This window comes from Ambystoma mexicanum, chromosome 9, assembly GCF_040938575.1.
Source record: "Ambystoma mexicanum isolate Mex_15411 chromosome 9, UKY_AmexF1_1, whole genome shotgun sequence".
Lineage (NCBI taxonomy): Eukaryota > Metazoa > Chordata > Amphibia > Caudata > Ambystomatidae > Ambystoma > Ambystoma mexicanum.
This window is the reverse complement of record NC_090931.1, coordinates 626,988,821-627,001,788: the sequence shown is the minus strand read 5'-3', so window position 1 is coordinate 627,001,788 and position 12,968 is coordinate 626,988,821. Positions and strand designations below refer to the sequence as shown.

Genomic DNA, 12,968 nt, shown 5'->3' with positions numbered 1-12,968 from the left:
ACGCGTCATGAATAATATCAGAAAGCCTTAAGCACACACAATGAAGAAAATTAGGGTTTTGAAACATATTCCCGCTGTAGCACTGTAACCAGCTTGCAACTTACAGAAAGTGCAGCGCGGACCACAGAAAGAAACCAAATTGTGGGGTAATCAAGCGAGTGGTAGATTGCGCACGGTCACCTGAAATACCAGGATGTAACACTGCGGAACACAGAGCAGAAGCACGCCCAAGCCTGTTTATAAATCCAAAATGATGTCAAAAGCTCTGCCCCTACGTAAAGAAATTAAATCCTGACCAATATTAAGAGAACCTTAACAATGAGCCCATGATTCAAAAGGCACACTATTAGTAAATGGACCCATCATGACAGGTAAAACAATAACCACAGGGGAAGAAATAATCCTGGACAGGGTTTGGAAATCACTCATTGGCAAAGTGATATAAAGGGAAGTGGAAAATGCCAGTCAAAAAAGGAGAAGACTTGAAGGACGTAGACAGGCCTTTCATCTGCTCCTTAGATACATAGGGGAATACTACCCAGGTAGATGTGGTAAAGTGGCTGGTAACAGCAGAACAGTTACACTGGCAGAGGTTCAACCACAAGAGCTGATGCTTTGTTGAAGAGAAGACTTAGGGAGGAAGCCTATTTACGTAGTTTGAACACAGCTGGAAGGCCTGTTTCCTTGCTAAACCTCAGAACAGGAACCCCTGGCAGGTGGGGTCGAGAGCATTATCTGTCTGAAAAGGACCCTTAATTGAGGGGGGATATCCAGTACTGCCTACAGTGTCATGTTGAGAGAAACTAAGGCCGTGGAGAGACCTGTGAGAAACCAGAGAGAAACCCGGGTTGTGATAAGACCTGAGCGGAATCTGCGAGACAGCCACATCCTGCTGAGGCCTGAGGAGAACCTGAGTGAAACCAAGGTCTTGGTGGAACCTGAGAGCGACAAGAGTGAAACCAAGATTGCAGTGATACCTGAAAGGAATCTGAAAGGATCTAAGGTTATGGTGCTACCTGCGAGAAGCCTCAACCAAACCAAGGTTGTGGTGAGACCTCAGAGGGACTAGCGTGAAGGGTAAGAAAGCGGTCTAGGAGAGGGTTGGGAGAAGGCTGGGGGCCTGGGAGGTAGTGAAAATACCTTTGGAAATTCCTGAGAGTCTAGAAGACACTGGAAGGACTCTAAGAAAATAAAAGGTTGTTTTGAGTTCTGGTGTACGGTTTTCAGAAAGAGAATCCTGAGGACTGACATGGAGAAGGAGAACTGTAAAGGCAAATGAGAGAATTTGCCAAGAGAAGTCTGGGGGAACTTGGGGTTGTGAAGCGACCTAAGAACGTTGATGATGGAAAGGAATAAGAGGCCGTGATCAGGCCATTGGAACTGTGTTCCACCAGAGATCCTGCAGAAGGTAGAACTATCAGTAACCCCAGGAAGATATATTGGTGTATGGTTTGTCTACAGAATAAGGGTGGACTTTAAAGGGTAGGTTTATGAACATGGTTGGGCCAATATTGTAGAACTCTTGTGTTGTAATTTAGGGTTGGCTTGGACACAAAAGGACCAATAAGAATAGATTGGAACTTTCTGTTGGCCTCTACTTTTGACCTTTGGTTGCTAGGATAAGATTGCGGGACAAAGACTTCTAAAAATAGGTTCAAGACCTTTTTTTCTCAACTTTTTGACACCCTTTTATAGGGAGCACCCAGAAAACCATACTTTGAGTTATTCCATCCTTGCACTTGGTTCATAAAAGCATGCTTTGTAACTGGTACAACAATCTCCTAGTATTTTTCAGGTGTCCAAGAAAACCCAATTTAATCCTGTAACTCCTTAATAAAACAAATCTATTTTTGTTGTTCGTGTTCATTTCTCTGCATCACCACACGTGGTACTTTTCAAACAGGTACAGTGAGGCAAAGTACAGTAGAATGCTAATGGAACTATAGGTGTAAAGCAGTGGTAGTGGTAGAATAGATACTATGCAGTAGAATGGTACCTGAGAAATACTTACAGTAAGTACCGCAAGAGTATGGGCACAGTGTAATAGATTGGTACCATCAGGACAGGAAAATTGCTGTTAAGTAGATTGTTTAGTGAAGGCGGCAGACAGAGCGAAGTAAGGTGCACATCTGGCACAATACATTGCAGCCTATAAAGTACTGTTTTTCCTATGCTTGGTTTGATTCTGCTCCATCTATTACTGATTTGAAACACTCATACTTTGCTTTTTGCACACAACCTGATTGTCTGCTGATTCCTCAATAGCTATAACACAGTTTTCAGTCTCACTTGCACTATGGGAACCCAGTTCTCTTCACAGCTCTGTTATGGACCACATTCTCTTGTATCTCCATTGTCTGCAGTGTCAGGACTCTGCTACACCTTCGGAAGTAATCAGCATGGCCAGCTTGGAACCGGCACCCGGCGGAACAGCCGCCTGCCCTACCTGCTCTCTGGGCTGCAGGGAGCAAAGCTTACCATGGTGGCATGTGGAGATGCCTTCACAGTAGCCATTGGAGCAGGTGAGGTGGACAGACGTTTGTGTAAGGGATCAGACCCACATAGTTGTATTGCTCGGGCAGTGGAGGGGCACTTGCAGCTAGTGGTGTGAGGAGCAATTGCTTGCTAAGAACTGTCATGAAGCTAAGTTGACTCAAAAGAGGCTGTAAGTCATGGATGTAGTTCAACGAAACATGTTTTGCGGTTTTCAGCACGGAAGTGGGCCAATGCAAAGAAAGGGGTTTGGGGGTGGGAGGAATCAATCCAAACAAAGTCTTCTTGGTCCAAGCGCCCTTTTACCCAGCAGTCTCTCTGCAGTCTCTCTGAGACTTTACCTGGCGTCACTCAGATTCTTGGCACAAGTAGTTTCAGACAGGTGGCATCCTGTATTCTGAAGAGTTCCTCCCACCGGCTACAGGATGTCTAGCATCCTTGAAATAGACCAAGTTCTTCTCCAGTAGGGCCGGACACTGTTGCAATAGCGTCCAGAGAGGAAGTATTCCAGCCAGTTTGGTGCTAGGATGCTGCTCTTGCCCCAGGACCTGACCGTGGCAAACAGCCTCCACTTACTTTCTCCTCGTCGAATCAACGCTCTGTTATTTCTGCTGACCTGTTCAAGAATTTATCCACTGACCCTCTAGCTATCTGTAGGCTAATCTCTTTGCCATTTCGTGTCAAACTTTTCCACCCTCCACTCCCTCCACACAATGATTAGAATTCAGTTGCTTCACCTGTCTGCTTCTCCTTCCTACCTCGCGTAGCGTTCCCTTTCTATGGCGGCACTGATCTTCGACCTACTCTGCACTTGCCTTACCTTCTTATCCCTCTTTTCTCCAACCTCTGCTTCCTCCTTTCCTCCTGGATGCTCCTCACAAACCAATATCTCCCCCCCCATCCTGCTTGATGGTCTCCTCTAACCTCTGTCCGCTCCCCTCCTACTTGTTGCTCTCATCCTCTAACCTCTCCTTCTCTCCCTCCACCTCCTGTGTCTTTAACTCCCTTTCCATCTCTGGTTCCTCATGTACCTTTAACTCTCCACCTCAGCTATCTCTCTCCCTCCTCTTTCTGCACCTTTAATGCACTCTCCACCTCCTCCCCTGCAATATGAGCTTTCTTTCCACCTTCTGCATCTTCAGCACCTCCTAGTCCTGTTTCTTCAGCTCACTTTCCACCTTTTGTTTGCGACTACGCCTCTCCACATCTTCTCACTGCGCTGCTCCAAACACCGACACTCCCTAATGCTTTCTACGAGTATTTATAGACTGGTGGTTCCCCCTCCAGGGCATGGCTATGGCCCATGACCCGTGCATGTGTATAATAGTGAATCTGTGCTGGGGATTAGTGATTCATTGAGGAATCTGTTGAGTTTAATATTCCTCCTATTGCATGTTTCATCCGATGATCCAAGCCTTTAAGAGGCTGGTCCACCATTTAAGATGTTCTGCTCGTGCAAAAGTGCAGTAGAAGGTAGCTATTGGGCTCGAGCCTGAGTGGGGCTGGCATAGCACGTAGGTGCTGCCATGGCCAGACAGGATAACTCGACACAGAATTATATTCAGGACGAAGGCCCCTTGCCTTCATGCCCTCCTTCAAAGGCCACAGGCTCAATAGCCTGAACGAAATAGCTCTAATGTTGAACTAGTAAATGCTACTCTATTTCATTTTGTTGACGTCATTACTTCTCTCTCTACAGACGGTGAGGTATACACCTGGGGAAAGGGTGCCAGGGGGCGTTTGGGACGCAAGGATGAGGATTCCGGCCTACCCAGGCCTGTACATCTGGAGGAGAACTACCCTTACCAGGTTGTCTCAGTAGCGTGCTGCCATGGTAACACACTGCTGGCAATAAAACGTGAGTATCCGGTATTTTTCCACCATAAGAAAAAATTACTCGGGATATTTCATTGGTATTTATGAAATATTGTTTTTAATCAAAGCATATTTAGGTACACAGATTGGGCGGACACCTGAAGGTGCCTTATCTCAGTAGATGCTGCAACACATTTGTTCGGACTGGCAGGTTCGCATAGGCCAGTGATTTTTCAGCGGAAGGAATAGTGTAGGAATATTCTTGGAGCCTTGGCCTCGAAGGTTGCATTTCCAGGCAAGTTTGGTGTATTTAGTGGTGTAATTCATGGATGCAGGAAACATTGTGTGCAAGGGGGAAAGAGTGATTTAGAAGTATGCATGTCTCTGAGGAAGTGCTATGGCGTGCCAAAAATGAGGTGTTCTGGCATTCACAAATTCTCCCCCAAGAGCTGCTAGCTCCCCCCGACCATGGTCATGTTCTTCTATTGGGGGCATCAGTCACAGAGCTGCCTTCGGTACTGGTTATTGTTTAGCACCTTGCTACTCTTCTGCCATGCTAATAAGACCTGAAACAGATAATACAGTGCAGTTAATTCAGTGCATTGGATGTCTTCTGAAATGGTATTATGACCAGTCTGCCAGCAGACGTGTCTTACCAATAGTGTCTCTCATGTAAGAAGAATGCCTCAGCGTTATCTGAAGAACCTCCCTCGCATCTCCTCTTGGCTTCTAATGTTCTTACTAATCACATTATCGTAGAAGGGAGTCAGTCACTGTGATGCCCCATTCTTGGGTAGAACAGAATCCATTTTGAATGAGTGGCTATAGGTCTAAAACGCCTTATTGCCCCCCCCCCCCGCTCTCCCCCCAGGGAGGGTTGTGTATAGGAAGTTATTGTGCAGCCAGGGTTTTAGTTTTGCAGAAGTGCACTGGTCTTTACATTGTCTTGACTGGTCCCACTGCCTTCTCAACCATTGAACTCAACTTCTCAGTTTTCCTATGTTTCTGTGTATTTTCAAGCAGAACCCAATTACAACCCCTCCACCCCCCACCCCCGTGTTCCTCGTCATGGCTATTGAAACTTCTTTGACAATAGCTCCCTTTCAGAGGTGGATACAAAAGTTCAATGAACTCACATGGATTTGCTGAAGCCCTTTATTTTTTCTCATGTGGAGAGTTTGAGGAATACTTACAGGACCTACTGACTAACTCCGAAAGGATCGAGTCTCTGTTAACAATGTCAGGACGGAGGAGCGAATGACATCAAGTGAAAGCTGTGCAAGACCATGCAGTTCCTCCTCTACCTTAGGAGACTCCCTAGACTCCTCTCAGGGTAAAGCCAAGCTGTGTCTCCTCTCCGACTCAACCCCCCACCCCCGCCTGAGTAGTATTTCCCCCACCTACCTGGGTACTTTTCACACTACAGCAATTATAAGCCCCCCCGCAACCCCAAGCCAAGATTAACTTTCATTGGCCCAGTGAGTGTTCTGATAAGTGGGTCCATTTCCTTTTATCCCTGGGGTTTGGGATTGGTATGGCTTTGGGGTTCCACCTCTCTCATGTGTGTTTGTTTATACTGCAGTGAAAATAAAGATAACAAGAGTAAATCTGCATTCCCAAAGTGCCCCCAATGTCTAGGGATCATATCTCTGTGAGGCAAATGCTTAAATAATCTGGACAGCGCTTCATGGCAGCCAGGCGGTCTGTGTTCCGCCTATCTGCACCTCCGACTACTGTGCTTGCCCGCCAAGCTCTTTTCCACACTGGTGCATATGCCCTGTTTCTTCTATTTCATCCGTTATTGTGTGCTTTTCATTGGGCTCTGGTCTGCACTCCTCTCTGGGACTTTCGCACCTTTGGTGTGTATGGGGAGGAATCCCACTCTGCGAGCGCACTCGCAGAATGAGCCCATGAAAAGCACCTGGCTCACACCATGCACTGTACCCTTCCTCATTTCTCATGAAGTTTGTCACACCAGACGATACCGGGAGGATTGCCCCGATGGGGGGGCTGTGAGATTTGTGGTGTAGCAGCTGAAGGAATGCTGGGGGATCCTTCATATAGCCCCTCTAGGGGTTGCTTCAAATAGCGTGTGGCCCTGGCTCCCCTCTACATCACCCCAGAAGTGATGCCATCACACTCCCCTACTCCAAGCTTTTGCTTTGTTACTCAGAGCTGGAGAGACCATATTTTCCACTACTGTGCTTTTTTTGTCTCTTTCGAAGCTTTGCCTGGCTCTATTTATTTTTTATTTTATTTGCATGTATTGAGCGCGCAGCAGTCCAGGGGCATCGTGGCGCTGGTTGCAGACATTTTTCTTAGTTACAGAGATTATTCGTGGTTAAACAGTTCAAGTAGTTTTTATCACTGGTTACAGACAGTTTATATAGTTACATATAATAATTCTTAGTTACAGTTACATTGACTTTTGCATGTGCAGGATTGGGATTAACTGAAAAGGGTGGTTTTTAGTTTTTTACGGAAAGGCGTGGAGCGAGTTTTCTGCTCTGATGTCAGCAGGTTGGGAGTTCCAGGACTTGGCAGCTAAGAAAGGGAAGCTTAACCCTCCAGCTCTCGCTTTGTGCATGTGGGGAGTGTCGATTTGGTTGGTATAGCAAGTCCTGACTGGTCGTGTGAATGTGGATTTGGTAATGGTGTCCGATAGATATGAGGGTGCAGTGCGGGTGAGGCATTTGGGTGTGAGAGTGAGGATTTTAAAAGTGATGCATTCTTTTACTGGGAGCCAATGTGCTTCTTGTCTGGCGTGGGTAATGCGGTCTCTTTTAGGGATGCTGAGTGCTGCTCTTAACGCGTTCTTCTGAGTGATTTGGAGTCAGTTTATGTTTTTTGCAGATGTACCAGCTACGAGGGCATTACAATAGTTGAGTTTGACACCAATGGTTGCTCTTGCTATGGTTAAGCAGTTGGGTTTGGAAAGGTATGGCTTTATAGCATTTATAAATTTAGTGGTGTGTGCTGAGGCGGAAGAGATGGTGCTGACCTGCTTCGTCATGGAAAGTGTGGAGTCTATGTGTACTCCTAGGGTCTTAACAGATGTAGACACAGGGATGATGGTATTATCAATGATGAAATTAGAATATGATTTATCTAGTTTGGCTAGGGTGGTTTTTAGACCTAGTATGATAATTTCGGTCTTATCTCCATTGAGGCAGAGACCGTTTGCCGCCATCCAAGCATGGATGGTGGAGTAGATTTTGTGGAGAGCTTCAGCATCTTTGAGGTATACTCCAGAGAGTGGTAGGAGTACCTAGGTATCGTCCGGGTAGTTGGTGTACATAGGGCGTCAAGCTTATCGAAGAAGGGCTTCTTAAACAGATTGTAAAGAGTCGGTGCAGTGCATGAGCCCTGTGGGACTCCGCACTGGATGGTGGTGGGGGCTGAGTTGGCAATGTTGGAGAAGACTTTCATGGCTCTACCATCCAAGATGGATGTGACCCAGAGCACTGCTTCTTTAGTGAAGTTGGCTGATTGGGTGAGGTGTGAGGTGAGAGTCTTGTGGTCCATGAGATCGAAAGCAGCCGAGAGATCTAGGAGTAGTAGGAGGGCTGGTTTTTCTGCGTCTATGATTTGTGTGAACTGATTTTTTAGATCTACTAAGGCAGTTTCAGTACCGTGTCTTCTGCGAAAGCCAGTTTGTCTTGTTCCGAGGATGGAGTTATCTTCAAGGGATTGTTGGATTTGGCAATGGGCAGCTTTGTCCAAAATCTTGAGGAGGAAGGGTACAGTAGTTATTGGTCGGTAGTTGTTCGGTTGGGAGGGGTCTAGTGTGGGTTTTTTGAGGAGTGGACGAACCCATGCCTCTTTGAGGCTCGCAGTGATGATGCCGCTTCAGAAAGAGGCATTGATGAAGGCTGTTAGATGAGGGGCAAGGCTGTCAGCGCAGTCCTTGATGAGCTTCAGAGGGAATATATCTCCTTTACACATTGAAGGTTTTAAGTTTTTGAGGATTTTGATGACTTCAAGCTCGGAGATGTCCCTAAAGGAGAAGAGCGCTTTGTTGGGAGAAGGAGTGGATTGAGGCAGATTGATACCTGAGAGAGTGGGAAGAGCATTGTGGTGGTCCTTCATTTTTTTTTGCAGAGGATTGATTTTATTCCGCATGGCAGCCTGGATACTAGCACACCAGGCTTCATCTTTGATGATCTCATCTGGTGTGTTAGGGGGGAGGAGAGTTTCTTAAATATCGCAAAGATTTCTTTGGATTGCGAGTTTGCATTAGTGATACGGGTATTGAAGGCGTTGGCTTTCGCTTTAGTGATGGCCTCTTTGTATTGTTTGGAGATGAGGTTGAAGCAGTTCTTAGTGTTGTCGCAAAGGTTAATTTGCCAGTTTTTTAAAGCATCTCTTTTACAAAAGTGCATGGATTGTAATTCCTCTGTGAACCAGGAGTTTAAATGGAGAGTCTTTGTTCCTTTTTTGTTTCCCAGCGGCGCTATGGTGTTAATCGCATTGGATAGAGTGTCTTTGTAGATGTTTGCTAAGGTGTTGGGATCATCTGAGAAAGGGTGGGCAAGTGCTGAGATGTTTAGATGCGGGCGTAGATTGTCTGATTAGAGCTTCTAGCTAGTGTGGGAGGTGCAGGTGCGGATTTCTTAGAACTGGGCGTGGTGGGTAAGGTGAATTCAATTAGGTTGTGGTCGGTCCAAAGTAGGGCAGTGTTAGAGGTGATGGTGGTGAGACAGTTATGGTCAGCGACCCAATCGAGGGTGCAGCCTTTGTTATGTGTGGGGGTGAAGATTTCTTTTGTGAACCCTAGGTCATTCAGTTCTTTGGCAAGGGTGGCAGCAGCTTTGTCTTTCGGGTTGTTAAGTCCTAGGTTCAAGTCTCCGAGGAGGAGGGTCCTAGTGGATCCTTTGATGTTATTCCTGAGTAAGTGAGTGAGGTGTCCCTGAAAGTCTGATGGGAGTCCCGGGGGCAGTATAGCGTGTTTAAATTGATGGTGCAGTTGGGGGACAGTGAGTTTGACAGAGAGCATATCAGAGTTGCTCTGCCAAGGGTGGCTAATGGATCTGAGGGAGAGAGATTCTCTAAATATGAGGGCTACTCCTCCTCCTAGGCGTGCTGGTCTGTCTGTTCTGAGGATGGTGTATCCTCCTGGGAGTGCCAGGGTGATGGCAGGGCCTCATGTAGCCAGGTTTCGATGGTGGCTAGTAGGTCACTGTTGTTGTTGGTAAGATCATCATTTATTTCCAGGGCATGAGCAGTGAGTGATCTAGCGTTGAGGAGGGCACAATTTAGATGAGGCGGCTGTCTAGCTTTGGTGGTATTGAGGAGGCTGGGTGTATGGACGGCGGTGGGTGTGTTGATGAGGTGAAGTATATGGCTGGGCGATGTGTGATTGGGAGTGAGAGGTGTTTGATGTGCAGGGTGTATTTGTGGGTGAATCGGAAGCCTAGACAAAGATTGCGTGAAGGGGTGGAGGAGGGGTGGCATGTGTGTTCTAGTGTACGAGTTCGTGCTTGGAGTCTGGTGCTTCTGCTGGATGTGGCAGAAGGGTTTTGTATGTGGAGTGAGCTTGTTGTGTGTGGACCCTGGGGTTCTTGCATAGTGGTGTAAGAGGGTGAGGTGGTGTGCTGGGAGGGAGTCAGGGTGGTAAGGTGCTGAGAAGCTGGGCAGGTGGGGATGGAATAGGTTTGGCTAAGATCCAGTATGAAGAGGAGGATTGCGATGGCACAGAGTATGGTGGCGCAGGGATGGTGGTGGTTATGAAATTTGTATAGGATCTTACTATTGGGCTGCATGGTGTGCGTGGACGACGCCAAGCTGATCCTTCGGAACAATGCAATATATTGCAAGATATGTGAGGATGGGCACTTTCAATCAGTGCAAATGCTCTTGATATTCTGCGTGTTGTGGTTCAAGGAAGCTGGTCATCCTGGTGTAACCTCGGGTGCCCTCTCATTTTACTTGGGAGAGGTTAGGTTGACTCGCTCCACCCTCAACGTCCTCTGCACGCGAAGATGACATATAACCAGTTAGGACCTTCTCAAACCCAACATGAGTTTCCAGTGGATTTTGGCATAGCTCTGAGTGGCATTTGTCAACTGCTGTTATCCTTTGGGCCGGGAGGATGGCTCAGGGGCAATGCGTTTGTCTTGGAAGCAGGACAACGCATACATAGCAACACAGGTTCAAATCCCATGCTCGCGCTTAGAAACTGGTCCCCGGTATTAAGCGTGTTATAAAAGAACAATTATAATTATAATAATAGGACGACGCCCAAAAAGAATCTGCAGTTCAGCCTTCTAACTCACAAGTAGGCACCTGGTTCTTCGGATTCCAGTTCAGAGCAAGAAGGTGTTTAGTACCATGGGATTAACTATTGCCCCCTTTGAAAGAAAGTATTGTAACTATTGGCTCGTTTGAAAGTAACTATTGTTTTTTCAGACAAAAGTGCAATATCATTGTTTGGTGTCCAATCGGCATGGATCCGGAATGACGGTGTCGAATTTCCCCTCCAGATGTATTGACTATCGGGCATACTTCTACTGCACTTCTCTGAACCCTCTGTGTGCATCTGCCTTTATGTGCCCGGCATGGGAAGGAGCAGAGAGAATGCAATTGTATGCCTCCCATCTGATGCCTGTGGGTGATCAGTATAACTAGACGCATGCCATCAGGAACATCTGTCGTTAAGTATGGAAGAATGTTTTCATCTGGGTGAATGTGTCAATTTTTCCTGCTAGGATTACATTTTAATCATAGTAGTGCCTGCACCTAACTTGGTAACATCTCAGGTTGGCCACAGTTAAGATACAGTTATGTGCCATCTCTAAAGTACGAGATGAGATTGGGAGAGTTGTTGCTCTGTTTTCTTTAAACTGTTAAGGATTTTATGACAAAGGAATTGAGGGAACGTCCCTTCTATGAGGAAGTAGACTGTGACTTTGAATCTAGTTTGGACAGTTGACATTTTTCTCGCTTTTGAACCTGCTAATTTGTGTCTTTTGAAGACTTCCTTTTCATGAAACCTTTGAGGCTTGCTCAGGGAGCTTCAGGCTTTTTCGCCTTGGTTTCCCAGATTTGAGTTTTGATTTAATCATTTCTTTGATTACATTTAATTTTCCTTTCAGCAGCAGCAGAAGAAGCCCCAGTGTGAGAGGATGCGCCACCGTGTACAGCTTTGTATGTTCAAGATTGCCATCGGATTGCATCCTTGATAAGGGTCCACAGTATATTCCCGATCGGACTCACGGCGCTCCAAGACACAGTTCAGTGCTTTGGTTGCTGACATTGATTCCTGGAGATGTACTAAACACTGACCACTAGGAAGAGCGGATAGAAGTGTACAGCAGAGCTTGAAGTTAAAGGAGTCTCCCTAAGCTATACAGTCAAGACAAAGCAGACGCTGCTGTCTACCGGATATGTCTCACTGCTTGCTGGGATTCATCTCTCTCTTAGATGCAACACTACTTGATTCGCAATGTCTTGGTCCCCGATACCAGTTTGAAGTGTTGTGTTACTCCCCGGAACTGACTGTCAGTAAGCAATCACTCTTTGAATGGAATATTTGACCATCTCTTCTCGTGTTCCAATCCAGAATATACTATTCTGATGAGGTCCAAAGAGACTGAAACATGTCTGGGAGAGTTTGAGTGACTGCTCAGTGGATAATTTGTGCTTTTCTCTTGGATTGGCTCGTGCTTCAGTGCGCCAAGACTGGCCTTTCTCCATCCCCATTAGCAGGAAACAGAACGCCTGGACACGTGACAATGTTCCTTTCAGCGTGATTTTCGCTCGGGCTATCGTGAAGTCTGTGCCATGCCTAAGACAGGAAGCCGAGAGCCTGGACACACAAAGATTGGCTTTCTTGTGCCAGAATAGCTGTGCTTTTGAGCTGGACGAATGTGGGGTCGGCATTATTCCCTGCACAGGAAGCAGAACGCCTGGGCACTTGAAAATGTGCTTTGATTCCTCAGAACCCTGCTGCTTTCCCTTTCCTGCTCCACTACTTCCTGATGTGCAGGGTCTCCATCCAGGGTTGCAGGGATGGATGCAGTGCCAGATAAGACCACTGCCTGGCGTGTGCCCTCTGTAGTGCCATATACATTTCACGAGACAGTGCTAACAAACCATCTGATGCAATAAAGACTGTTTTAATAATTTGACACCAGAATATGTGAACCTGATATTCTTGAAATGCCAGCTCATGTAGTTGGATTATTCTACGTGTGTTCCCTTAAACACAGGCTTGCCGCAAAGCAATCAAGACCGTTGCTTCCAGGTGTCTCACCATCGATCCTGTTATGTGAAGCTGTATCTACCCACTTTTTAAGCAACATTAATAGAGGCGGGAGCAGACTAGGGACCCACATGAAGCGGCTGAGAGTGGTGATGAGGGAATAGAGCGTGACTTGGATAGCGTTGCAGAGTCTGAGGAGTGGCTGGAGCTGGGAGCCCATTTGTGATGGGTGAAGAGAAGTCGCGTGGGGCGGTTTGCTAGAGGCAGACCAGCAGGCAGAAAGGGAATGTTTTGGAAAGGGAAGAAGCCAATAGTATGCCCGTGTGCCGCTCTAGAGTGAATTGGATAGGTCTGGAGGTTGTATGTGTGTCCTTGCTGCAGTAGCCTAGCTAAGACTGATATTCGCTCTAGTCAGTCTGAATATAAGAGCATTGTGGATATAGTTAGGTGAAGTACT

The 12,968-nt window shown here is 46.6% G+C and overlaps 1 protein-coding gene across 2 annotated transcripts in view; it reads left to right on the top strand.

Annotated features, from left to right (window-relative positions):
• NEK8 (NIMA related kinase 8) overlaps positions 1-12,437 on the top strand; it is a 271,322-nt gene extending 258,885 nt beyond the window's left edge. Inside the window, exons 13-15 of one of the 2 annotated variants that reach the window (XM_069615313.1) lie at positions 2,364-2,522; positions 4,193-4,351; positions 11,406-12,437. In XM_069615313.1, coding sequence (XP_069471414.1) covers positions 2,364-2,522; positions 4,193-4,351; positions 11,406-11,428 — 341 coding nt within the window. In that variant the 3' untranslated portion in view covers positions 11,429-12,437. Of the gene's footprint in view, positions 1-2,363; positions 2,523-4,192; positions 4,352-11,402 lie in introns of both variants that reach the window. The other variant, XM_069615312.1, reaches the window with a different exon arrangement.
• The last annotated feature ends 531 nt before the right edge of the window (positions 12,438-12,968 follow it).